We start from the raw sequence: 24605 nt of genomic DNA on the forward strand, positions 1-24605 counted from the left end.
TGAACCCCTTGTTAGACTTAATTTGTGGAAGTCTGCATCAAGGTATAGTATTCTACTAATTGTAAAACCACTTTGGGGGTAGTGTTGGATGTTCCACACCTGTTTTGATTTGGGCAAACATCCTATCCAGCAGGTCATCTACGTTGCTACCCTGGAATACTGAGGCCATATTACTATGGAAGACCTTCTTCACCTCAATGTACTCATCGTTGGCGCCCTCTATATTTGACGGCTTCTTCCACATAATCCATAGTTACAGCTGTACCGCATAGTGACAGCTGACCCCTTCACCTGCCCTTCAACCAAGGTTTTCACGTCTGGTCGCACTATCCCTATATACACGTCAACATCGGCCCCTCCTATACCGGGAATGCGGAAACTTCGGAACGTTCTGTGGAGAGCATGCTAATGTTATTGAGGTGTGAAATCTTGCCCCGGCTGTTCATATAGATAGTCTTCCTCGGCCTCTTTTTCCACCTCTTCATGTAGTGTAGGTTTTGTCTTGGCTGTCCCATTATAGAGATTCATCACCGTGCGTTTAAGGGTGGCATATGTACTCTTGACACCCTCTTTTATAGGTTTGAGGACAGCATCTACAAGCAAATTATAAAATCCCTTAATTCCATCAATTACAATGGAACGATTTTTCGACAACTCCTGTTCCCAAAAATTTCCATGGCCTCTGGCGTTCTTAGTATAGTTACGGGCCTTACCGGCTTTCGTTATCCATCACTTCTGACCGGTCTCTGTGGTACCCTTTTAGGTGGCCTCCAAGCATACTACGGTACGTCCACCGTTGTTTTAACTGGAAGTCTTTTAGGTGGCCTCGGTGGGTATTGTGATACATTCTCCAATAGTGTAACCAATTCAGCCTTGCGTAGCTTATAATACCCCATAAGTCCACGGCTTTTGGCTTCATCACATAAATGTATTCATTCTTTATTATATAGAATTTTCACTTTGTCGGAAGATATTATAACGGTCAAAAATACCAACGCGGTTATTTTCCTTTTAACTGCGCATGCGTTGATTTTCATCACTTTTTAGGGAATTCCCGTACTCATGTTTGTATGATAGGGACTTAACCTTGATATGCGTAGACTTTTAGGAATTGCGCTAGAAAATTTTGCACTCCTACTCTGCATACTTTGATGACGTCACTACATTTGCAATGATTATTAGGGATATGTCCTTAAATTCCATAGCTCAATATGGTATGGTGCTGGATTTGCTGTGACGTCTTTGTGGTGCGCTTGCGCGACTGCGCTAGAACATACATTTCCTTATCTCTTCCTCCGCAGAGGTCAGTACAATCTAGTCCAGTTTTTTTAGGGCGAAGTTCCAACCAGTAATTTTACCTCCAACAGAGAACACTATAGAGATTTTTTAATGAATTTTTTTATGTATGTCTTGTTTAAGTAAAATATCTTTAAAATATATTTTGAGATGCGGAGAAAAACAAGTTCCCTTTCACGCATCTGTGCTACCACGGTTTTTTATATTAGACAAACAGCGGCGAAATTACGTTTTACCGTCAGAGTTGCATATTTCTTTGTTATCATGGCCACAAACAGTCCAAATTTTAAAATGAAATTCACTTTTAAATTATTATTATTATTATTATTATTATTATATAGCGTATGAAATTATAATGGTCCGTGATTCTATGTGCGATTATCTTACACCCTAAACACATTAAATACTTTACATGTTCCAATTTTTTAAAAAAGAACCATTTTTAAGGAACTTGGTGTTCTTTAACAACTTATTAAAACATTGTTATAAAAGCGGAATGTATTGTTCTATTGTTACTCACAAGACAAGAACGTGTCGTTCCCATAGGGAATTTGATGGAATTTATGTGACGGTATATATCGTTCCACTCTATTTGTTCCGTTGAATTCTTTTATATATCATAACGATAATATATGCGAAATGATTATCTTGAGGAATAGTTATTTAATTATGAATACTCTGCAGTCTAATTTATATTGTGCCACTTGAAATAATTCCGTTTTCGCTGCTACCTTAACTCTGCTATGGAGAGCGTCCTTCATTATAAAAAGGAATTGTTTTAATGAGAAGTTTCTCAACTAATACTTTGTATACGAAGTAAAGTATAAGGTAAGTTGTTCAAACTTTAAATTTATAGTTAATAGGATTCTTTTTTTATTCAAATGAATTCTTTTTTTTATCCTACTTTCTATGCTTTGTTAAAAACTAATATTGTTATAAACTTTCTATAAATTTTGTTTCTAGAGAACTTTAAAGAAATCGGAATGACAAAACGAGTCTTGCAAAAGCCTGCGTGGAAAGAGGCATTGGGAGCCTCAATGAGATCGAAAAGGCTTAAGTTAATGCCTGATAAAGATAACCGCTTTTGTTGTCCTGTGGCTGATTGTGACAGCGAGTCGTATGGAAGTAAAAGAGGGTGTAGAAAACATGTCTATAACCGTCATGGATGGTTTTATTATTTCGATAAAAGACCGAATATCGACGAAGTACTTCCCCACTTCAGTACGAGAAATCGCATAAAAGATCCCCAAAGAAAGCGCGCCTCCACATTTTCAATGCCGTCTTTTGCTAAAACATGTAATTTGGCAGTTGCATTTAGGACATGGTTAAAAAGTCCAGGTGGTGGTGGTAAAGATCATTCTCAGGCCGATCAAATAACTTGTAAAGTTTTAAAGTATGCCAAATATTGCTGCGAGGATTCTCCTTCGGTATGGGAAGTACCATTCCCTGTTATCGACTACTGTGTTGGCTCTATTAATATGCTTTCTGATTTCGTAGATTTTTTGAGAGACCAATGGAAGGTTGGCTTCTCAGGAATAATTGGCTACATGAATGCTATTGGGCACATGCTTGATTACAGACGAAGCACAGGTACGACTGAAAAAAATTTGTCGGTATTTGTTGCTGCAGAGATTTATTTGCACCGTGTTAAGAAATTCCTCCTTCGTAAAATGAAAGCTGAATGGAAGTGTATCTTAAGTGTTGAATATCTAAACAGTATAGACTGTTGGGCGACACTATATGATTTACAAAAGGTGATACCATACCATAGTGAAAAATATAAACAAATTGTGTTAAATGCTAAAAACGCAAGTGCATGTGTCGCAGCACACGATTTATCATTTTCGACTTCCTTCATAGTAGCTGTATTATTTTTAATGGTGAAGGCTTCAAGACCCATGACGTATCAAACTCTTACAGTAACAATGATTAAAGGCGTGAAAGAGGATGGTTTTATAGATCAGAATGTCTTTAAAACTGCGGAGAAATACGGATTTGACTCTCTTTATTTTTCCATAGATGTACTCACACTAATAAACGAATACATTGACAATGTACGACGAAGATTGAACCCCACCAACGATTATCTACTAGTGTGTCGAAATGGTAAGCAGTTGACGCGTATTTCGGACGTATTCGGTAGAATTGTTTATCAAGCAATTGGTAAGTATATAAATCCTACACGATATAGGCAAATCATCGAAACCGAAAGTGTTGCACACTTAGAAACAAAAGAACAAGCAATTCTTTCTCAAGATCAAAAACACACGTCGCAGGTAGCTAAAGTTCATTACCAGAAGACTGAATCGCGCAATATAGCTGCAAAAGCCAGGTTATGTATGGATAAATTACGAGATCAAACAACGTGTACTTTAACTGTAAGCGAAATCAATAGTAACACCAAAAATGTGAAAACGTCTGGAAGTACTTTGGAACACGAAACACCTGTTTAAACGAGACAGAAAAAAGTTAGTTTTAGTGCCATGGAGGACAAGTTTTTACAAGCTGGGCTACAAAAATATGGCAATGCAAAATGGACTTCCATTCTCGCAGATCCTAACTACTCCTTTCATTGTAGCCGTAAAGCTAGTACATTGGCGGTTAGAGCGAAGACAAAACAATTTATATAAGTTTAAATTGTATTTATAATAAAAATAACTTTGTAAATTTACAAAGATTTTTGAAAACCAGAATATTTAAATAGTCTTTTAACTTTGTTACAGTCAAAACCGGCGTACACATAAAGGCTTTTTTTCCTCTTACGATTTGGCCAATAATCTGGTGTATTAAGTACCCTCGTGTGTGAAGGCGGTTCGCAAAAACTTGGTTCTCCCTTCAAAGCCGCTATCGGTATAGTTAGGAAAACTTCATCATCTGATAGGCAAACAATATTTTTTTCCACGGAAATTGCCAGCGTTGAACAGGAATGTGAGAACGGTAAAACCTCCTTAGATGCTGAGCATTCGTTATCCGAAACGTTTACCACAACTGCCTCTTCATTCACCATTTTAGCGTACACATAAGCGTCCACACAATTTAGGTGAAACTTACACGCTGTAAGCCTTTAAGTATGCAAATAATGGCGCAAATGCGACATTCATTAAACGCACACTTATCCCCATTCCTACTTAAAATGACTAAAGTGATTCTTGTAACGCCTTGTAACGCATGGACGTGCTGATTGTAACGCCTTGTAACACGTTGTAACGCTTTGTAACCTATTTCCATGAAAAAATGACTGTGAAATTTTTGGAAATGGCTAGAGTGATTCTTGTAACGCCTTGTAACGCATGGACGTGCTGATTGTAACGCCTTGTAACACGTTGTAACGCTTTGTAACCTATTTCCATGAAAAAATGACTGTGAAATTTTTGGAAATGGCTAGAGTGATTCTTGTAACGCCTTGTAACGCATGGACGTGCTGATTGTAACGCCTTGTAACACGTTGTAACGCTTTGTAACCTATTTCCATGAAAAAATGACTGTGAAATTTTTGGAAATGGCTAGAGTGATTCTTGTAACGCCTTGTAACGCATGGACGTGCTGATTGTAACGCCTTGTAACACGTTGTAACGCTTTGTAACCTATTTCCATGAAAAAATGACTGTGAAATTTTTGGAAATGGCTAGAGTGATTCTTGTAACGCCTTGTAACGCATGGACGTGCTGATTGTAACGCCTTGTAACACGTTGTAACGCTTTGTAACCTATTTCCATGAAAAAATGACTGTGAAATTTTTGGAAATGGCTAGAGTGATTCTTGTAACGCCTTGTAACGCATGAACATGCTGATTGTAACGCCTTGTAACACGTTGTAACGCTTTGTAACCTATTTCCATGAAAAAATGACTGTGAAATTTTTGGAAATGGCTAGAGTGATTCTTGTAACGCCTTGTAACGCATGGACGTGCTGATTGTAACGCCTTGTAACACGTTGTAACGCTTTGTAACCTATTTCCATGAAAAAAATGACTGTGAAATTTTTGGAAATGGCTAGAGTGATTCTTGTAACGCCTTGTAACGCATGGACATGCTGATTGTAACGCCTTGTAACACGTTGTAACGCTTTGTAACCTATTTCTGTAGAGAAAACCGCTTTTCGCATGTCACTTTAGAAAAGGAGTATGTGGTGGGATATGAGGGAAGGAAAACGCAAAAAAGTTTTTTTTTAATTGTCTTCTTCGTCCGAACTAATGCAGATAACATCACAATCGAGAGAAGTGGTTGAATTATCTGCGGAAAATAGCTCTAATTTTACTGAAGAAATTTCAGGAACACTTTCATCATCTGACACGAGGTCTATAAAAGCAGTACTGTTATTTGCTGGACAAAACGGCATATATTCTTGCTTAACAGTGGAAACAGGTTTCGTCGACTGAGCATTGATTTCATGTTCTTCTGTTTCTTCTTCTTCCCTATGACCTTCCTCCTCTTCGTTTGTTTCCTCTTCTTCTTCCTCGTTCTCTTCGCGGTCGTGGCTACTACCTTCTCCTTCGTCTTCGTCTTGCTCAATTAGTTGTGCCCAATCAGGGTAGAGCTCCTTCATTTCTTTCGTCGGGAAGCAATCGCGGCAGGAGTTTGTAGCAAGCAACCACGTGTCGTAGAACGTGTCACTACCCTGCCAGTTGATCCTTTTACGGCGTTTGAATGCTACCAAGGTCTCATCGTTATTAATTAATGGGCAGATTTCCTCCCATGCCCCAGCGGCTATCTCGTACATTTTGCGCATATATTCAGCACTGTGTAACTTGTTTTCTATGTCAAACAGTTCATGATCAAAGTTAAGCGCATGGTACAAAATGCCATCCCTATCGTCGGCCGCAATAATGGCATAGTCGATAGCCTCTTGCGGAACTGCATTCTCAATCTGAACTCGTGTGCTTAGACAACTGCTAGATGCTTCCAATGTTTGCTCTTCGTCCAAGAAGACCGACGGATCGCAATCAACGTCGTTGTACACAGCGCCTACTTGATTTTTCTTCGCAACATTGGTTTCGCTGGTGAAAAGCGAGATGTCTTTCAACTGGCTGGCAACGTACACAAATACTTCCATGCAGTGCATTCTCATCCACTCTACGGGAAAAAAGTCATTACTTATTTTTATGCATATTGATTTACACCATTGTTATCATTTATTCTCATGAGATACTTACTTGTTATGCTATTGTCCTTCACTCGAAGTGTCTTAGTTTCGAAAACTTCAAGACGACGCAGGATAGCCTCACCATCTACACCATTTCCGAAGTCCGGCATTATATTAGTTGTTATAAAAAAACCCGAATTGTATTGAAAACGGGCCGGTTCTTTGTGTTTTTGCGGGATCATAACCAAGCCGCCTATAAGAGAAAGTGGTATCCCATCTGCACATTGCCACATTTTATTCAAAGTAAATGTTCATGTACTGCATCGACATCGACTTACCTTGCAATATTCTTTTTGCATCTTCACAACATAGACTGTCGCTAGTCCATTCATCCATAAATACGACTTGTGTATTTCTATTTATCAGGTGGCCTGAGAATCGACCATCCCGAACCACGCCAGCAATGTACATTTCTGGAATAATGCCTAAAAGGACAAATGTATGTCAGTAAGTGCCGTCTAAAAGTCAGAAGTTTTCACGAACTTTATTTAATTACCTTGAAATGGAGCAAACCAACTAGTCTTTCCACTATCAGGAGGACCTACCAGCAACAATTTCTTTTCTTTCATGGGATACTGACCGGCGAGCAAAATTTGGTACCATTTTTGATAAAAACGCAACCGCACATTTCTATCTGGGAAGCTATTTTCGACACCTACAAATGTAGTTCAGTGCACCTTTTTTAGAACTACGTTACAACAAGTTACAATACGTTACAACACGTTAAAAGAAAAAGAGCCAACATTTTCACTGAAAATGCGTTACAACAAGTTACAATACGTTACATCACGTTACAACTACCACCTTGATATGTTACAACGCGTTAAAAGAAAAAAAACACATTTTCTTCACTGACAATGCGTTATAACAAGTTACAATACGTTACAACACGTTACAACTACCACCTTGATATGTTACAACGCGTTAAAAGATAAAAACATTTTCTTCACTGACAATGCGTTACAACAAGTTACAATACGTTACAACACGTTACAACTACCACCTTGATATGTTACAACGCGTTAAAAGATAAAAAAAAACATTTTCTTCACTGACAATGCGTTACAACAAGTTACAATACGTTACATCACGTTACAACTACCACCTTGATATGTTACAACACGTTAAAAGATAAAAAAAAACATTTTCTTCACTGACAATGCGTTACAACAAGTTACAATACGTTACATCACGTTACAACTACCACCTTGATATGTTACAACACGTTAAAAGATAAAAAAAAACATTTTCTTCACTGACAATGCGTTACAACAAGTTACAATACGTTACAACACGTTACAACTACCACCTTGATATGTTACAACGCGTTAAAAGATAAAAAAAACATTTTCTTCACTGACAATGCGTTACAACAAGTTACAATACGTTACAACACGTTACAACTACCACCTTGATATGTTACAACGCGTTAAAAGATAAAAAAAAACATTTTCTTCACTGACAATGCGTTACAACAAGTTACAATACGTTACAACACGTTACAACTACCACCTTGATATGTTACAACGCGTTAAAAGATAAAAAAAAACATTTTCTTCACTGACAATGCGTTACAACAAGTTACAACACGTTACAACACGTTACAACTACCACCTTGATATGTTACAACGCGTTAAAAGATAAAAAAAAACATTTTCTTCACTGACAATGCGTTACAAGTTACAATACGTTACAACACGTTACAACTACCACCTTGATATGTTACAACGCGTTAAAAGATGAAAAAAAACATTTTTTTCACTGACAATGCGTTACAACAAGTTACAATACGTTACAACACGTTACAACTACCACCTTGATATGTTACAACGCGTTAAAAGATAAAAAAAAAACATTTTCTTCACTGACAATGCGTTACAACAAGTTACAATACGTTACAACACGTTACAACTACCACCTTGATATGTTACAACGCGTTAAAAGATAAAAAAAAACATTTTTTTCACTGAAAATGCGTTACAACAAGTTACAATACGTTACAACACGTTACAACTACCACCTTGATATGTTACAACGCGTTAAAAGAAAAAAAACACATTTTCTTAACGCGTTAAAAGAAAAGTAAAAACAATTACCTTCTATAAATGGCTTTGGTTCGGGATTTTTTTCCTCACGATGAAAGTACCGTACGAATGCTCGGGGAGATCCCTTTAAATTTGGCTTGACATCGAAACATTTTTTGGCGATGTTATAACAAACTCCATTTGGCAAGCATTCAATGTAATTGTAATCCAGAGTTATTTGATCAATTATTTGACACTCGCCGTCCGACAGCAAAAATACCAACTCTCGTAAATTTGGCGTAATTTCGTTGGCGATTGCTTTGTTTTTCAACGAGCGATAGAGATAGCTTTTCACCGAACAACAGTAAACGTATGTGTATCTGCTTTCTCCTATTTTTTTGTATACACCTCCATTGCACAGTCCAAAGCTATTCCTCTCCATCATCCTTCGAACTATATCCACGGATTGACAAAGTTTGTTAGTTGGCTTAACGGGAATAGTTACTTCTGTGCCTATGCGTGTAACAATGTAAAAACATGTTTTAACTTCTACAAAAAACTTGTCTTATTATTGGAGAAGTAAGTAAATTTGTTCGTGGCAACTTACCTTCCGATTTATCAATTACTTTTAAATCAAGCGATGTAAATCTGATTTCGGATAAACCACGAATTACATCTTGATATACCTCTTTATCAATATTTTTTGTTAGAATTAACTGACAGGGTTTCATCGAGTACTGTTCGCTTTCCATTACAGCAACGTGGTCAAGTTGAACACCTTCATCTCTAGCTGCACTCCTAATCATTGTGCGATGGGATATCTCAACTATCCGTTTTGCTTCTTCCCTATTGTGGTCTTTCAAGACTTGGTATAACGATCCTGAGAATGCTTGCAATGCACTGGTTTTGCCTACAAATATCAAATGTGGCGTAAAATATTCGAAAAACATTGACAGTATTTCAAGTACTAAAAGGTTCAAGTATTTACCTCTTGTCTGTATAGCATTGCACGTTGTTAAATTCAACCCGGCTTGCATAAAAGACTTCGACAAATTTGTTTCAAATTGACTTAAGGTACAGTTTGGCAAGTCGCACGCGATCCAGAAAGAAATGCCAGGAAATGTTTCAGGCGCATTTGCGCCGTTTCTGTTATCACCTTCACTGCTAGAGTCGGCTCCTTCTTCTTCCTCCCCTTCATTCCTCATCGACTTTCTCTTACGAGGTCTGGCCATATAGGTAATACAAGAAAAAAAACAGGATACTTGTTCGTTGCTAAGCAATATGTTCTCCATCTGCATTCTCTTGCCCCAAATGACCTCGCGGGCATCAACATCACTTCCCCACATCGCACGAACGGCTACTACCTGATATTTTCTTATTACCGGTTGGACGATGCATGCCTTCAGGGCGCGTTTCAAAACTTCACTTCGCAGTTGCCTGTTAGCCATGTTCTGCTAAGTAATACAAACGAATGCTGTAGCGGAACAAAAATAATCTCCTATGGTTATATATTATTATTATTATTATTATTATTATTATTATTATTATTATTATTATTATTATTATTATTATTATTATTATTATTATTATTATTATTATTATTATTATTATTATTATTATTATTATTATTATTATTATTATTATTATTATTATTATTATTATTATTATTATTATTATTATTATTATTATTATTATTATTATTATTATTATTATTATTATTATTATTATTATTATTATTATTATTATTATTATTATTATTATTATTATTATTATTATTATTATTATTATTATTATTATTATTATTATTATTATTATTATTATTATTATTATTATTATTATTATTATTATTATTATTATTATTATTATTATTATTATTATTATTATTATTATTATTATTATTATTATTATTATTATTATTATTATTATTATTATTATTATTAAACAATGTCTCTCGAAAACATAATCCTATTCTCAGGGTCACCTACATTCTCTTTGCGCAAACCGATCGTGAAAATCAACAGAATATCCTAACTTCGTTCCCAGGCGTTTGTAGACAAAAGTCCCACTGCGTGACGCGGATCTTGTCTCATTCAACATAAGGTTACAATAGTGTTGTACTATCAATAACATGTTACATGAAATAAATAATGCAATATATGTTTTTCAACTTTTTTTGTACATTGTTTCTAAGAACAAACTACAACAAAACACGATGCTCTGCCTTATGTTTATGTATCAGATTTGTGACAGGTAAAGAATATCGCTACGTAAGAATAAAGTATAAATCACATATATTTGGGATCCTTTGTTATTCATTTTAATACTTATCTCCTCTGAACAGGGAATGTTGTTCAGAGGAATGTTGTCGCTTGGTAAAAAACCTGGCATAACACGGTCTGTCATACAATGCATAAAGTTGTTTTTCCTGTGTGGTAATACTGTTTGTTTGTTTATTCTAGCAGTGTCTTAATTAAAGTGCTTTTAACCGAGTTTTATCTTCATAAATAATAGTTTTGTTAATTATAGATGTCTCGATCTCCCAGAATTTTATTGTTGGACACTTCAGGTAAATTAAGAATATTTCTTAGGTTTTCAATGCAACGTTTTTAATACGGGAAGGGCTGATCTGAAGAATTATAAGTTTTATTTCTGTGGCGTTGAATGACTCGACACATACATTGCTATTTCAGCAGGAACATTTCCCGATCACGTGATTGGAGAAGCGGTTATTGCTGACCACTTGCTTTATGCTCTCAACAAACAAAAGAACGCCAGGTTAGCTATAATACTAGTCATCGGTTTATACTATAAACTAACTTCAATAACAGTAGAGCCTTGTAATTGCTATCGATGCACAGGATAAACCAACTTAAATTACTCCTAGGTAGCCTAATATCAATTATCAAGCAAGTTTAATAAAACCAGGTTAGCCTTAATACTAATAAAAATCCCGAGCGTGAAACAACTTAATTTGGAGTTTCTTGTCTTATAACAAAAGTAAATACAACATAACTTAATTCATTATATTCTTTTATGAGTATTAACTTGGAGAATCTTTATTTCTTGTGCTTTATTTTTATAGATATTTAAAGATGTTTGCGCTAAAAGAACCGTGCGAAGAATTTGATAAAGTTATATGTTTACTAGGTCAACAATGAGATCTTATAAGGGGTAATGTGGATTTTCCCAATAACATGGCGCTTTCTTAACTGAGAAAAGACTTGGAAGGCTTAACTTTAAATTTTTTTACCTATAATTACAAGACATTAAATTTTCTACTTCGCTGTCACATGTGATTACATTGGTTGTTTCTATATTTGAGTCTCTATATTTGAGTTGCATGCTATGAAATCTTAGGTATTAGGTTACATGGTTAAATTCATAGTCGTGAAGGGTGCTAATTGTTGCTAGCGACATCAGTATACATCCATTTTTCCAAAAATTACAATGAGGGATGAAGGGCAGAATTTTTTTTTCTCTGTTTAATGGAATTATTATCACTATCATCATCATTAATTCTCGCAACGACGCTTCTATTATTTGTAACGGGTTTTTTAGAAGTTACTCATTCAACATTTTTTAAAATGTAACGTAAAATTCAACATTTTCAAAAAGTTTTAAATAAACACTCCTTAAAAGAGACGGGATTTGATTTATTACACGGGTGTCTATAGAAAAGATTGAAAATGAGGTGACCGATAAGGAGTCTCAAATAAAAGGGAAGTGTTTACCAGAGGCGGTGCAGAATTGAAAAAAGTCAAAACTATTTGACAAAAAAACTGATGTTACTTTTGTCTTGATTATTCGAGTTTAACATCTGTTAGATAAGTAAGTAACCGCTACTTACGCTGGTGACGTAACTATACTGTTTTAATTTTAGATTCTCGACCAGATTACCGACGTTGTTCGATATTGTTAATACAAGCTTTCAGAAATAAAAAGGTTTCGTCGTATTACTCTCGACGAAACGTCAATGTTACGATGGATTGTGTTACCGTAAATTCTCTAATTTTCCGCGTGTTCTAATTAACGCGTGGCACCAATTTTTTTAGGAAAAATCGTAATTTATTTCCGTGTACTTATTAACGCGTAGCCGAAATTCAGAATAATTTATTTCCATCCAATTATTAACGCGCAGCCGAAATTCAGAATAGTTTATTTCCATTCAATTATTAACGCACAGCCGAAATTCAGAATAATTTATTTCCATCCAATTATTAACGCGCAGCTGAAATTCAGAATAATTTATTTCCATCTAATTATTAACGCGCAGCCGAAATTCAGAATAATTTAATTTGTGTCTAATTATTACGCGTAACCAAACCGTAACGATAAACATTTCCTGGTTGCAAAAAAACACTCAATAAGAGATTCTTTTTTATAAATTTCAACTTTCCAATTATCAACCCAGATATTTCTGGATATTTTACAAATCAGTTAAAAATGGATCATCATTATCGTCTTCTTCATCGTCAACACATTTTAAAGCCTTTTCCCTCGAAGTTTTTAATCCCCACAAATACAAGTTTTAACGTCCCGCAAACTTCCCTGTATTTATATAAATAAAATTTTTACGATTTGTTATTCTTACACAAGAAAATGCTTTCTGTAAAATATAAAATGTATTTTTCAGCAGGATAATTAATGCTTTACATTTTCTAAATGAAACATTGTTTTTCTCACGACACAAGAGTTTAAGAGAGTTGAGAACGAGACTAGTTGACTGTAACAAAACCACATGACTTTAAACATGCATCCATCCATGATACGAAAATACATCAAACAAAATTTGTTTCACAGTACACTTGCTAAAAATACGTTATTTTATGAGAACTATGAAATTTGGCTTCATGCTCAGATGTAATTTCTATAATTTTTCGCAAAGTAAACAAACTTGAAAAGCTACAACAATTGACTCTGCGAAAATTTCTTTGCATTGAAAGATATATTTCTTCATATTTGTTGTGAAAAGAATATCGGTACAAATTCATCCTTTCCATTCTCAAAATTTGTTTTTATTTCTCAACCACATCCAGCTTCCTTGTTTTTATTAGTTGATATACAAAAATAATAGTTTAAAAGGAAAATAACATGGATTTATACTTACAAATTAAATTAATCCGTATGAAATAAATATATATATCAAATAAATACATAGAAATCGAATATACATAAAAAAATAATGTATGTACAATAATAAAATAAATAATTCGAGCTGCAATTTTTTTTCTTCATCTAAAAAATAAAAGTTCATTAAAAATGTGAAAATTTTTCCCAAACATTAAACTCAAACAGACTGGCGAAATTACACTCTCGAATAATTGATAAAACATTTTAAACTCCCAGAATTTTACGAAATTTCACTAAGAAATTATCTCACCTGGTGAAACGATTGTTATTTTTTCATATTAATTTCCTGAGACATTTATCTCCTCTTTCCATCCTATAAAAATATTTTAAAATATTTAAATATAAACTCGTAACATATAACTAGCTGTTTGATTGTTTATTCTCGTTTCATCTAGTTGATAGAGGTCTGGGTACGAAGTTTTATTTTACCTAGTATTCAAATTATTTTTTTATAACTACATGTTTTTGTTCAACATTCTATTTCATCTTTTTCATCTGTTTAAACCAAAAATATCACATCTAAATATTTAAAACTTTATTCATTAATTTAAATTATTTTTTGTTAAAATATTTTACTCCGCTCGAAAACTGATCATTCCTTCCTGTTTCTTTTATAATATTTATATATACATTTTTATTCCTTATTAGCAAGGTAACAAAAATGATTAAATTAATTAAATAAATAAGATACAAAATTTACTCTTCTTTCTAATTTATTAAATCAACTTAATAACTTACTTCGTATTCTTTTATTTTTCGTCTTATTATTTCCCGCTTTTGTTCATTCTTCAATCTTCCAGCAACATCATAAGCTGTTCTTCCAGCTCCATCTTCGATCGTCACATCAATATTTTCATGACGTAACAAAACATCAACACATAAGATGTTACCAAGCGCTGCAGCACGATGTAATGGTGTGCGGTTGTTAACATCTACACGGTTGATGTTTGTTACATCATGTCGACATAACATATCTAATCTTGTGTGACGATCATGATATGCAGCGTAATGATAACTGTTTTCTTTCCATCTATTTCCCGCCCAAACATCACTCCCATATGAGATGAGTATTTCCACCATTGATGTATTGTCGGTGTGAAATACTGTCCACATCAATGGTGTGTATTCATGTTCATCTCTCATGTGAACGATGTTTGGATGAATGGATAGTAATTTTTTCAGTTGCTCGATATCGTTAGATCTAATAATTTTCACGATATCTAAAAATAAAATAATAAATGAATAAAAAATATAAATTTATAAATTAATGAAATATCATAACGAAAAACTTATGACATCGATTTTAAGATGTTTCTTCTTATTGTAATAGATTAAACATTTGATAAACATAAAAATAGTGAAAAAAAGAATGTTAATATATTAAACATTCGCAAATAATTATAAAAACACAAAAATAAATATAAGAACAAACGAAATTCGAGTATATTATTTTGATGTCACCATTGCAGATTAATTTGCGCAAGTGTAATTTTTTTCAAATAAAAAATATTTTGAGATAATTTGTTCGTAGTGACAAAAATAAATAAATATCGAAGAAAATAAACAATTATACAAATTAATACAAACATTGATAAACAGATGAAATTAAAATTGTAATAACACTAATTTAATGACGTCATCATGTATGGGATAATTTGCAAATGGAGAAAAATTAGAAACACAAAATTAATTGTCTAAATCATGATGACATTAGAATTTTTGTTTAACTAATAAATTCTTTATCACAAAACGGTTTCATAAAAAGAACAAGTTTAGTGAGAGAAGATAATTTAAATCTTCGGTACAAAATTTTATGTCGAAAAAATAATTTACTGCATAATAACAAAAAATACGAGCGATATTTTTTCTCACAACGTTGAAAGTAATTTAGCTACCATTCAAAAACATTTAAAAATTTGTACAATAGAAATCATAAAATTTTTCTTAGGTTTCTTAAAAAAGTATTGTCTCGTTAAATTAATTCTTCTACACAAATCATTTTTAAGATGAAACGAGAGTTTTTTAACGATTAGCGAAAAACCTTTCTCACCTTATTGACGTCCTGTTGTTATCAGAACTCGTTGTTGAATGAAACATATTCGTTTTGGTTGAGTATGATATAGTGATATAAATAGAACAAATTGTACTCAATATATTCGATTTCGGCTGCACGAATATTTCAAAGATTGTTTTTCGACACGCGATCGGTTATTTATAAGAACAAGTTCTAAAGAACACGAGACTTAGGTACACAGCTCTTAGTAAATACTCCGTTAATTGTAAACGGGTTTCTCAGGAATAAAAATAATGTATAATAAAAACCAGCTACTGCTTTTATCAAAATTAAATTTTCTCTACCCTCAAACGACCAGTTTCTATCAACATTATTTGTTGAATGAAACATATTCGTTTTGGTTGAGTATGATATAGTGATAAAAATAGAACAAATTGTACTCAATATATTCGATTTCGTCTGCACGAATATTTCAAAGATGTTTCTCTGACACGCGATCGGTTATTTGAAAACATGGAGTATCCCAACCTCGTCCCCAATACCTCTTCTTCTTCGCGCCGTCTCCAATATAAAAAAGCGAATAGGGGTCCTGATGAAGATGAGGTTGGGGTAGTGTTTGTGGTGGTAGTTTCATTCTACAGACCAGTTCATTATGTGCTTTCCTTTGCCACTGATAAGTTATGCAGATGGAAACCGTCCCATAAGATTCGCACTGAGTTGTTTGTATTAGCGATAATTTTCAAGTGTAAGAGACTTTTACAAAGTAAGAACGGGACTATCTGCACCAATGTTGACAATAACTTTTCATAAAAGCCCGTTGTATGAATAACGCGCCAAAAATTGTTTACGAAAATTTAAACGAAAGTGACAACTATGGCTACTGTCACAAAATGACAACAAAGCGTTGAAGGAACTAAGTTCAAAATCCATACAGTCAAACCTTTATAGCTATGGAGAATGGGTTGTATTATACGTATTATACTGCGCCATTCAACTATAAAAATCCTAACAAGTCCTGGCAACCATCCTATAGGAACCGAACTGCTCGTCGTTTCGTAAAAGTGATCAATTTTACACGGAGGTTTAATTTTGCAAAGGTATAGGCCGAATAGACGGAACAAATTTGCAGATCAATTTTCAAAATAAAATTGATCTAAAATTGTTGTGTATATATCGTTAAAAAATAATAGAACGGTAATACTCAAACGACATAGAAACACAAATCAATTTTCGAAAATTGATCCAATAAAATCAAACTGATAAATTAAATTCAGATGTTTCTATTGTATCGTGTATGTACGCAAAAATATTAAATCAATTTAAGAATGGAATAATTATTGACCTAAAATCTTTGCGTGTATTGTTTTCAACAATATTCCGACAAATAATATTTTTCGAAAATTGATCTACAAAATTGTTCCGTCTATTCGGGCCTTATCAGATCTGCAAATTATTCTGCAACATATAAATATTGCGGAGCTACGCGTTGTAACCTAAATGTAAAGTTAAAACTTCTTTTTTAAAACTGGGCGTCAAATTCAAAGAGCCGTCGTATTACAGTAAAATTGAATCTATTATAATGTGAATTTACAAAATATACGCTTCGATTATGACAGTTAGCTAGTCCTATTGCTACCCCAAATGCTACCGCAATGCTTTTAATAACCCCACGCGAAAAAATTATTTTCATGCGAGAAGAATTATTAAATCTTTTTATGTAGGATTACACCATATTTTTACCGTTTTTTAATTTGCCACACTATCCTTATAATAACATATATTTATACACCCTAACAACTTTTCTATTAGCCTGCGATCCAAGACCCAGGACCAGAAAGAAACGCATTGTTAAGGTATCACTATTTCAAATTTTAGCCTCGTCTTTTTCTCAACCAACTCCTAGCTTGTTGTTTTTCTTCATATAAAAAACTGAGTATGTGGGATTTAATAGATGTTGCTGTGTAATGCTTATGAAAATTTCACAAAAAGGTTTTTCGGTTTTTCACTTTACTTATGTCGTCATTTTTTGTGTAAAGAAGAATACACGAAACAAGCGCTCGCAGAGAATCTGTGCCTCCTGCTTCATATTTAACTTGAATTTGGAATTACTTATGGATAGTAAAGTTGATAGTTTTTTCAGATATGGTCTTTTTTGCTTTAGTGTTAAAATAATTTATTTTGAGCTAATATGGTGGACAACACCATTCTAAACCCTCAAATTTCCGTTTATTCATATGCCTGGCCATAGCACATCTCCATATTTGTCAGTCATATACTTTAAAACTTTGAATATTGGTTTAATTCAGGCTTAACGATGTCCAAAGAATACTGTAGACTTTTTTATAGGAATAATACCTCCTAAAAGACAATTTCAAGTGCTCTAAAAGTATAGCGAGCATAGTCATACGTGTCAACAGCTAACATGCTATAAAGTTCAGTGAGAGAATTACATCCCTTTAAAGTCAGGTGATACCATCGTTCATATATTTTTAGCTAATTAGTTTAACAGTCAATCTTCAACAGTCTGAATTGTTGACTGGTACCTTAGAAGTTTATAATGCCTCTGAATTATTTCTGTAGACCAATTCTCTATTTTTTTTAGTTTTAAGCCTTACAATTTTAAAAATATTTTTTATCAGTTATACTAATGTTTAACAAACAACGTATATGGCTATCTATTTTGAATCTGGAAAACTACATTGCAATAAGTGCTTAATTAACCACCTTCCAATAAACCTTCCCTTTCATCAAGCTCTAATTCCCAAGAAGACCATTTCTGACAAAAGAACTTTATAGTATGCTAAAAGTTTGTATCCTCGTCAGCAAAAAACATTAAAGTAAAAAAAAAGACAGTGAATTGAAGAATCTGTTGGCACTAGCCTTCACCGAGTACTAACGTGGATTACAAAGGGTGTGTTTCTTATCAAAACAGTTTCAAACTGAAAACTTTCAAACTGAAAACAGTTTCAAACAAACTCTTTTTGAATCTACATAATTAATTATGCCACTGTAAATATATTTTCTTGAGTATAAATTTAACCAACCTCTACCAACGCAATTTATTGAAAAGAAAGTTAAATTATAATGAAAGCTTTAAACGTTTCCGTGCATCCCAAACACTTGCCTCGTTTTGATTAACCGCAAATGGATATGGAAAATGTGGTATTGTAATAATAAGAAACAGTTGATTTGGGAGTAGCGTTTTGACAATAGTAGCAAAGTTAGAATTTCATGATTTTATGGTCAATATAAAAGAATTCCATGTTTTACTTTAGGCACTAAAAGCATTTCCCGTTGACTTTTAAGTGGACGATATGTTACGATATGTTACAGTAATTATTAAATATTAAAATGTTTCACAATCACTTTGACTAAAATCTAGATCAAAAATATATGGCCAAGTTTCAGTTTCGTTACTATTCTTTAAAATAAATATACAGCGTTGACTAAAACTTGCTGATACAAATTCCCTGGTCTAAACACGTTACTTACGCAATCTAAAAATCTGCTCGAGTACAGAACAACTCACTTTACGCGATGTGTAAATGCCCTAAAATTGGTTCAAAGAGGTCATGCTTTCGTTTTCGGACTTTGCTGAATATCGAAAGATAAAACCGGAAGTCTGTTAAAATTGAACTTTGATGTTAAGAACGTGCAATAGTTACTTTTATCAAATGAAATCATGTATATCTTCATCATCACATCATCACATCAGATACATCTTCATCATCACATCACATCAGATGTACATCTTGTACATCTTCTGTTTAAATCATGGATTTTAACAGAAGATGAACAACTTCAACCAGCCTTCATCTGAAGACTATATTATCATCCCTTAGTTTGACTGTGCAAAGATACCCAAATTTTCATTCTTAGCAAAATCAAAACCTTTTTTAATGACACTACACGGAAAGCAATTAATTCATTTTTTAGAAAAATTAACTCTCTTAAATATTTAATACTCTAATTTAATACTCTAATTTAATACTCTAATTTAATACTGAATATTTAATACTCTAATTTAATACTAAATATTTAATACTCTAATTTAATACTCTAATTTAATACTAAATATTTAATACTCTAATTTAATACTCTAATTTAATACTCTAATTCAATACTAAATATTTAATACTAAATATTTAATACTCTAATTTAATACTCTAATTTAATACTCTAATTTAATACTAAATATTTAATACTAAATATTTAATACTCTAATTTAATACTCTAATTTAATACTAAATATTTAATACTCTAATTTAATACTCTAATTTAATACTCTAATTTAATACTAAATATTTAATACTCTAATTTAATACTAAATATTTAATACTAAATATTTAATACTCTAATTTAATACTCTAATTTAATACTAAATATTTAATACTCTAATTTAATACTCTAATTTAATACTAAATATTTAATACTAAATATTAAATAATACTCTTATTTTTTTGGAGCGCTAGTCTCCATACAATTGAACTCACCTTTAAAAGTGACAGATTTATCTACATGACCTGATGGGAGAGTATTTCTAAAAATAAAAAATGAAATGCCCAATGAAATAAAAATAACCATACCTTTAGAAAACCAATAGTAAAGCCGCAAAAAAAAACTTACACATGTCGATACGATACAACACTTTGAGCTTGACCAGAGTCGTTACTAGCCAAAACACGAAACTTGTATTTATTTCCAATAACTAAATTATTGATAACACATCCACCAAACGTGATGATATGTTCTATGTTCTGCCATTGAGATCTGTCGTTTTCCATTTCAATTACGTAACGATATCCTTCCTCATTCCAATTAATTGTACAGGAATTGTCGTTTGAAAAATTGCAGATCACGTTAATTGTTGGAGGCTGGAAACTAGAAAATAAATTTGGAGATTATAAGGGTATAACAGTTTATATTTTTTAGGAAGGATGGAAGGAATTAGTCTGATGATGATGTTGTAGCTATTTACAATATGGTTTACAATACGGAGACATAGAACAACTTTATAAAAAAAACGTTTCTATAAATCCAAAATTGCAATAATTATTATACCGACTGATAACCTCCTTATACTTCAAATAAATAACAAAGATATATTTACTTTTTACGTATGATTTGTGCGAAATTAGGCGTGTCTGATTCATCCTTTTTATATTCGATCTTCTTTATCCGTTCCATGAGACTTTTGCATCTGCACGAATTTGTATTCACATAACCTATCGATTTTCTGTCATTAACTTCCGTTTCAAAGTAATCTTCATTTGAATCTTTGCAACATTCCACAGAAACTTCATTCAGGTACTCTGGTAGCAGATCTTTAATGATATGTCCAGTTGATGAATTAATAGCAGCAGACTGTATGTTACATGCGCAAACAATTATCAGGCGTTCAGTTACTCTGGACATGCCTTCTAACGTCTTATGTCGCAACATAGTGTCATTTATGTCAATACAACATACGGTTTCACAAAATTCTGTTCCTCTACTACCTTCTAGATTAGTAATTAGATCATAACCTTTGTTTTTTGGAAGATTGGTAACGACATTGCTTCTGTCGATGATGTTCCATTCTGTTTGTTTGTTATAAACAAAATAATCTTCTCCGATCAAATCCAAAACTTTTCGAAACGTGATCATTTGTTCCACAGTGTTATGAAAAAATAATCGTTTAATATTAACACGATCTAGGTAGTATTCCAACGAGAGAGCTAACATGACAATACTTTTTTCTTCTGTTTCATTTCCATAATTAAGATGTATCAGTATTGGCTTTCTACCTTCAATGTTATGTCCAACTGCTTGGGCGGAGTTGCATTTCACTTTGGTCAAGGTTTTCACATCTTCAGAAACACCTGGGTAATTTGAGACAGCTGCAATTTCCTCTATATCCACTGGTTCTTCAAAAATCTTTTTACTTTCTTCTCCTGATTTCACTTGTGAATTTTTTATTTCTAAGACTTTACGCTGCTTTGAATTTTCTTGAATGGTAGAGCTGGTCGTTCCAGATTTTGCTGATGATGTTTCATGATTTTTGTCGTGAACAGGATGTTTGATAACTGATTCAATCCCGGAAATTTTCTTCTCAAATTGTACCAAGAAGTTAAAATTTTTCTTCGTTGTTCGCATTGCTTTATTGAGGTAAAACACACGCATACCAGCTTCTTCGTATTTGTATTTATCATGGCTTTTTGATTCTCCAGATGAAACCAATCTCCTGTGCTTTTCCAAAGATTGCAGAAACAACACAATCATGGAATTCTGTAAAGCTTCTTCCCTTTCCAAAATCTGCTTCAACAATAAAGCTTCTTGTTTGTCAAACATCGCTCCATCAACTTCGTCACTTATAAAATGAAATGACATACCACCGTGATTCTTTAACAACAACAGTAATAATTGGGATAAGGTTGGAAGTTTAGAGAGATTGAGCTCTTTTGCTAATTCAATAGCATTCTTTACTTTCAACGTGATATTTTTATTGCATTGAAATGTTAAGACGAATTCTTCGACCGCATTCAGCAGTATTGTTTTGTCACTCCATATAACATAATATATTATGCATTTTCCTTCACAACATTGGCAAAGATGTTTTAGATGAGATAAAGCAAGAACCGATTTACCACTTCCCAATGGTCCCACGATAATTTTCTTTTTAGATTCGTTAAACAAAATATTCGACTGCTCAGATGACAATAGGACAGTGCATATTTTCCCATGAATGTCATCTTTGATTGTTGGAACAGTGTTCATAGTTTCCCTACTAGCCATAAAACACATTGCTTGACCCAATATGTTCATATATTGTTCTTTAATTTTATTATCAGGATATCTTCTTGTTAATTCGAGATTCACAAAAAAAGTTCTAACCTTTGAGTCGTCTGAGAAAATAGACTGATCTAACAATTGACAGTTTGCACAAACGTCGATGTTCTCTAACTTTGGGAAATTTGGTGCAGCAACAACATTTATAAATCTGGATGTACTATCCAAGATAAATTGTCGATTGATTGCAAACAAATGTTTGATATCTACCTCACCATTTTGAAATTCTTCCTGAATAATTGTGGCACTAGTAGTCTTAGTGTATCTTATGTTGACGAAGGTATTTTGAGATGAATGGAGCAGCAGAAGTCTGTGTTTATAATCTGGAACATGATCACAATAAGTATTAAAATTTAGAAGTTTCAGATTGTCCGTGGTATTGTAATGTGTGAAAATCACAAACACGTGCCTAATTTCACTGAGAATTAACTTTAGTCGAAATGCAAAGCTGGAAATCTCTTCATTTACCATTGGTGGTGGAAATTGAACAGCTTCTTTTAGAAAATCATTGTTAGATGTGCAGTTTTCATTAACATAATTTCTTGAAAATCTTAAGTATTCGCTTCTACTTTTTTCATGTACTTCTCCACAATAGAGCAGCTGAATGTCAGTTTCAAGAACAGGGGTGCTGATAATTGACTTGATATATGCTGCAACTTTGTCACTATTATGTGTATGGAGAGAAAATTTACTTTCTTTGTTGTAATACTTGTGAGCGCAGGCAATGTTGACATCTACAAATAGTAATGACAGTGACGAATAAAATTTTTAAAACAATTTTTTTTAAAAAAAATTAAAAACCTAATTAGTTACTACTTACTGTCTACTTCAAAAATCTCTTTATTTTCATCAATGTCCAGCAACGATATGACAAGTTTTAGGATGTACCGGGTAGCTGCCTTATATATTGTTAATACAAGCTTATTGTCTCTCATTTCTTCATAAAAGTCAGATGATTCTTTCAGTTCTACCTTGGTATCACTACCGTTCTGTTGTATAGTAATTCTCTGAACGGTTTTTAAGTTTTTATTATGAAACTTAACAATGATATTTTCTTCTTTGTCTTTATACATCCAAAAACTAAAATTAAAAATATAGTTAGAACCTAATTTTTTAAAATATTTGTCAACGAACTTTATATTTCTGTATCTATATTATAATACCCGTATACGTCTGTCTGTCTGTCTGTCTGTCACACAAAATGGTACCTCAAGTATTGCCACACACGCAATTAGGTATTAAAAGGACCGAACCCGGGGATTTTTCCTCGGACCACCGACTAGTACTTTATGATATTAATTAGGAGTCTATATTGCTGTTGTAATAAAACAACGAGAAGTTTAAAGTAGATGCAAATTAAAGAGTTGAAGCTTGTTTATGATTAGTTTGAATTAACTAATGTCTTTTTTTTACTGACTTTATAAGCGTAGAATAAAGTAAGCCTTGTAAAATCATTATTATTACTATTATTACATTTCTATAGGAGGTGTTTTAGCATATAAAATCTCTTTTTCTGAATCATCAACAAATCCGCTGAATTAAAATTTCATCGGTATAAACAATCGACAACAAGGTGCGAATGTATAATCTGCTTTACATGATGTCGCCTAATGTCTTTTTATCCCGAATTATAAGGCAGTATAATGTCAGTTTTCTAAAATCATTTTTCTTACTATTATTATATTTTTAAAGAAGATGTTTTACCATTCAAAATATCTTTTACTGATGTATAAAGAACTGATGTTGCTTACTACATACTTGTAACAAGAACTTTTAACAAGAATAGACTTGTAATTAAATTTCAAAAATACGAAAGAAAGACGCTATTGTTAAATTTATATACTTTTAGGAAATTTTTCCTGGTTTAATAGATAAAGATAAAAAAAACAAAAAGGAAAACAAAAAAACATGACAAACAGAATATTTTTTTTTTATTGTAGAGAAATTTGTGACACTTACTTCAAAATGGGCTCAGTCTTTACTGGAGCTATCATAAACAAGAAAATAAATCAAAGCAAAATAGTTAAAACAAAAGTATAAGGAAAAGAACCCTAGAAATCTAAACTAAATCATTAAATACACTATTATTCAATAGAAACGCAAAGATCTAGCATTTCAACAAATTCAGTGTAACAAAATAGACTGAATTTACATGCGTTAGCTGAGGGCTC

The 24605-nt window shown here is 32.8% G+C and overlaps 3 protein-coding genes and 1 long non-coding RNA gene across 5 annotated transcripts in view; 2 read left to right on the forward strand and 2 right to left on the reverse strand.

Annotated features, from left to right (window-relative positions):
* Positions 1-1612: 1612 nt before the first annotated feature.
* On the forward strand, positions 1613-3991 carry LOC130629546 (uncharacterized). 2 transcript variants are annotated; one of them, XM_057442799.1, is made up of 2 exons: positions 1613-2886; positions 3316-3991. In XM_057442799.1, exons 1-2 carry the CDS (start codon positions 2280-2282, stop codon positions 3747-3749), a joined length of 1041 nt encoding a protein of 346 aa, XP_057298782.1. In that variant the 5' UTR covers positions 1613-2279; the 3' UTR covers positions 3750-3991. The 2 variants fall into 2 exon arrangements, with proteins under 2 accessions (XP_057298782.1, XP_057298781.1); XM_057442798.1 differs by having other exon boundaries at positions 1613-2124; positions 2260-3991.
* Positions 3992-8326: 4335 nt separating this feature from the next.
* On the reverse strand, positions 8327-9986 carry LOC130629547 (uncharacterized). Its single transcript, XM_057442800.1, has 2 exons — positions 9070-9986; positions 8327-8975 (listed from the first exon to the last, which is right to left on the reverse strand). Exons 1-2 carry the CDS (start codon positions 9908-9910, stop codon positions 8452-8454), a joined length of 1365 nt encoding a protein of 454 aa, XP_057298783.1. The 5' UTR covers positions 9911-9986; the 3' UTR covers positions 8327-8451.
* Positions 9987-10843: 857 nt separating this feature from the next.
* Positions 10844-12396, forward strand: LOC130629550 (uncharacterized). Its single transcript, XR_008981976.1, has 4 exons — positions 10844-11028; positions 11153-11237; positions 11545-11633; positions 12343-12396. It is a non-coding gene; the product is annotated as an uncharacterized LOC130629550 (long non-coding RNA).
* A 669-nt stretch (positions 12397-13065) lies between these two features.
* LOC130629548 (uncharacterized) overlaps positions 13066-24605 on the reverse strand; it is a 28397-nt gene continuing 16857 nt past the window's right edge. Inside the window, exons 4-11 of the mRNA XM_057442801.1 lie at positions 24394-24421; positions 23255-23514; positions 20717-23168; positions 20233-20487; positions 20100-20146; positions 14331-14812; positions 13843-13905; positions 13066-13697 (exon numbers count right to left, since the gene is read on the reverse strand). Of these exons, the coding sequence (XP_057298784.1) occupies positions 13888-13905; positions 14331-14812; positions 20100-20146; positions 20233-20487; positions 20717-23168; positions 23255-23514; positions 24394-24421 (3542 nt within the window). The 3' untranslated portion in view covers positions 13066-13697; positions 13843-13887. The remainder of the gene's footprint in view (positions 13698-13842; positions 13906-14330; positions 14813-20099; positions 20147-20232; positions 20488-20716; positions 23169-23254; positions 23515-24393; positions 24422-24605) is intronic.

The sequence above is a fragment of the Hydractinia symbiolongicarpus genome, chromosome 2 (assembly GCF_029227915.1).
Source record: "Hydractinia symbiolongicarpus strain clone_291-10 chromosome 2, HSymV2.1, whole genome shotgun sequence".
Classification (NCBI taxonomy): domain Eukaryota; kingdom Metazoa; phylum Cnidaria; class Hydrozoa; order Anthoathecata; family Hydractiniidae; genus Hydractinia; species Hydractinia symbiolongicarpus.

Excerpts from the sequence above, each read along its gene's own strand:
- LOC130629546 (XM_057442798.1), top strand. The coding sequence starts at position 2,280 with ATGACAAAACGAGTCTTGCAAAAGCCTGCGTGGAAAGAGGCATTGGGA.
- LOC130629547 (XM_057442800.1), bottom strand. The coding sequence starts at position 9,910 with ATGGCTAACAGGCAACTGCGAAGTGAAGTTTTGAAACGCGCCCTGAAG. Across the intron at positions 8,976-9,069 it reads AGTAATTGATAAATCGGAAG|GCACAGAAGTAACTATTCCC; the intron begins GTAAGTTGCCAC and ends TTACACGCATAG.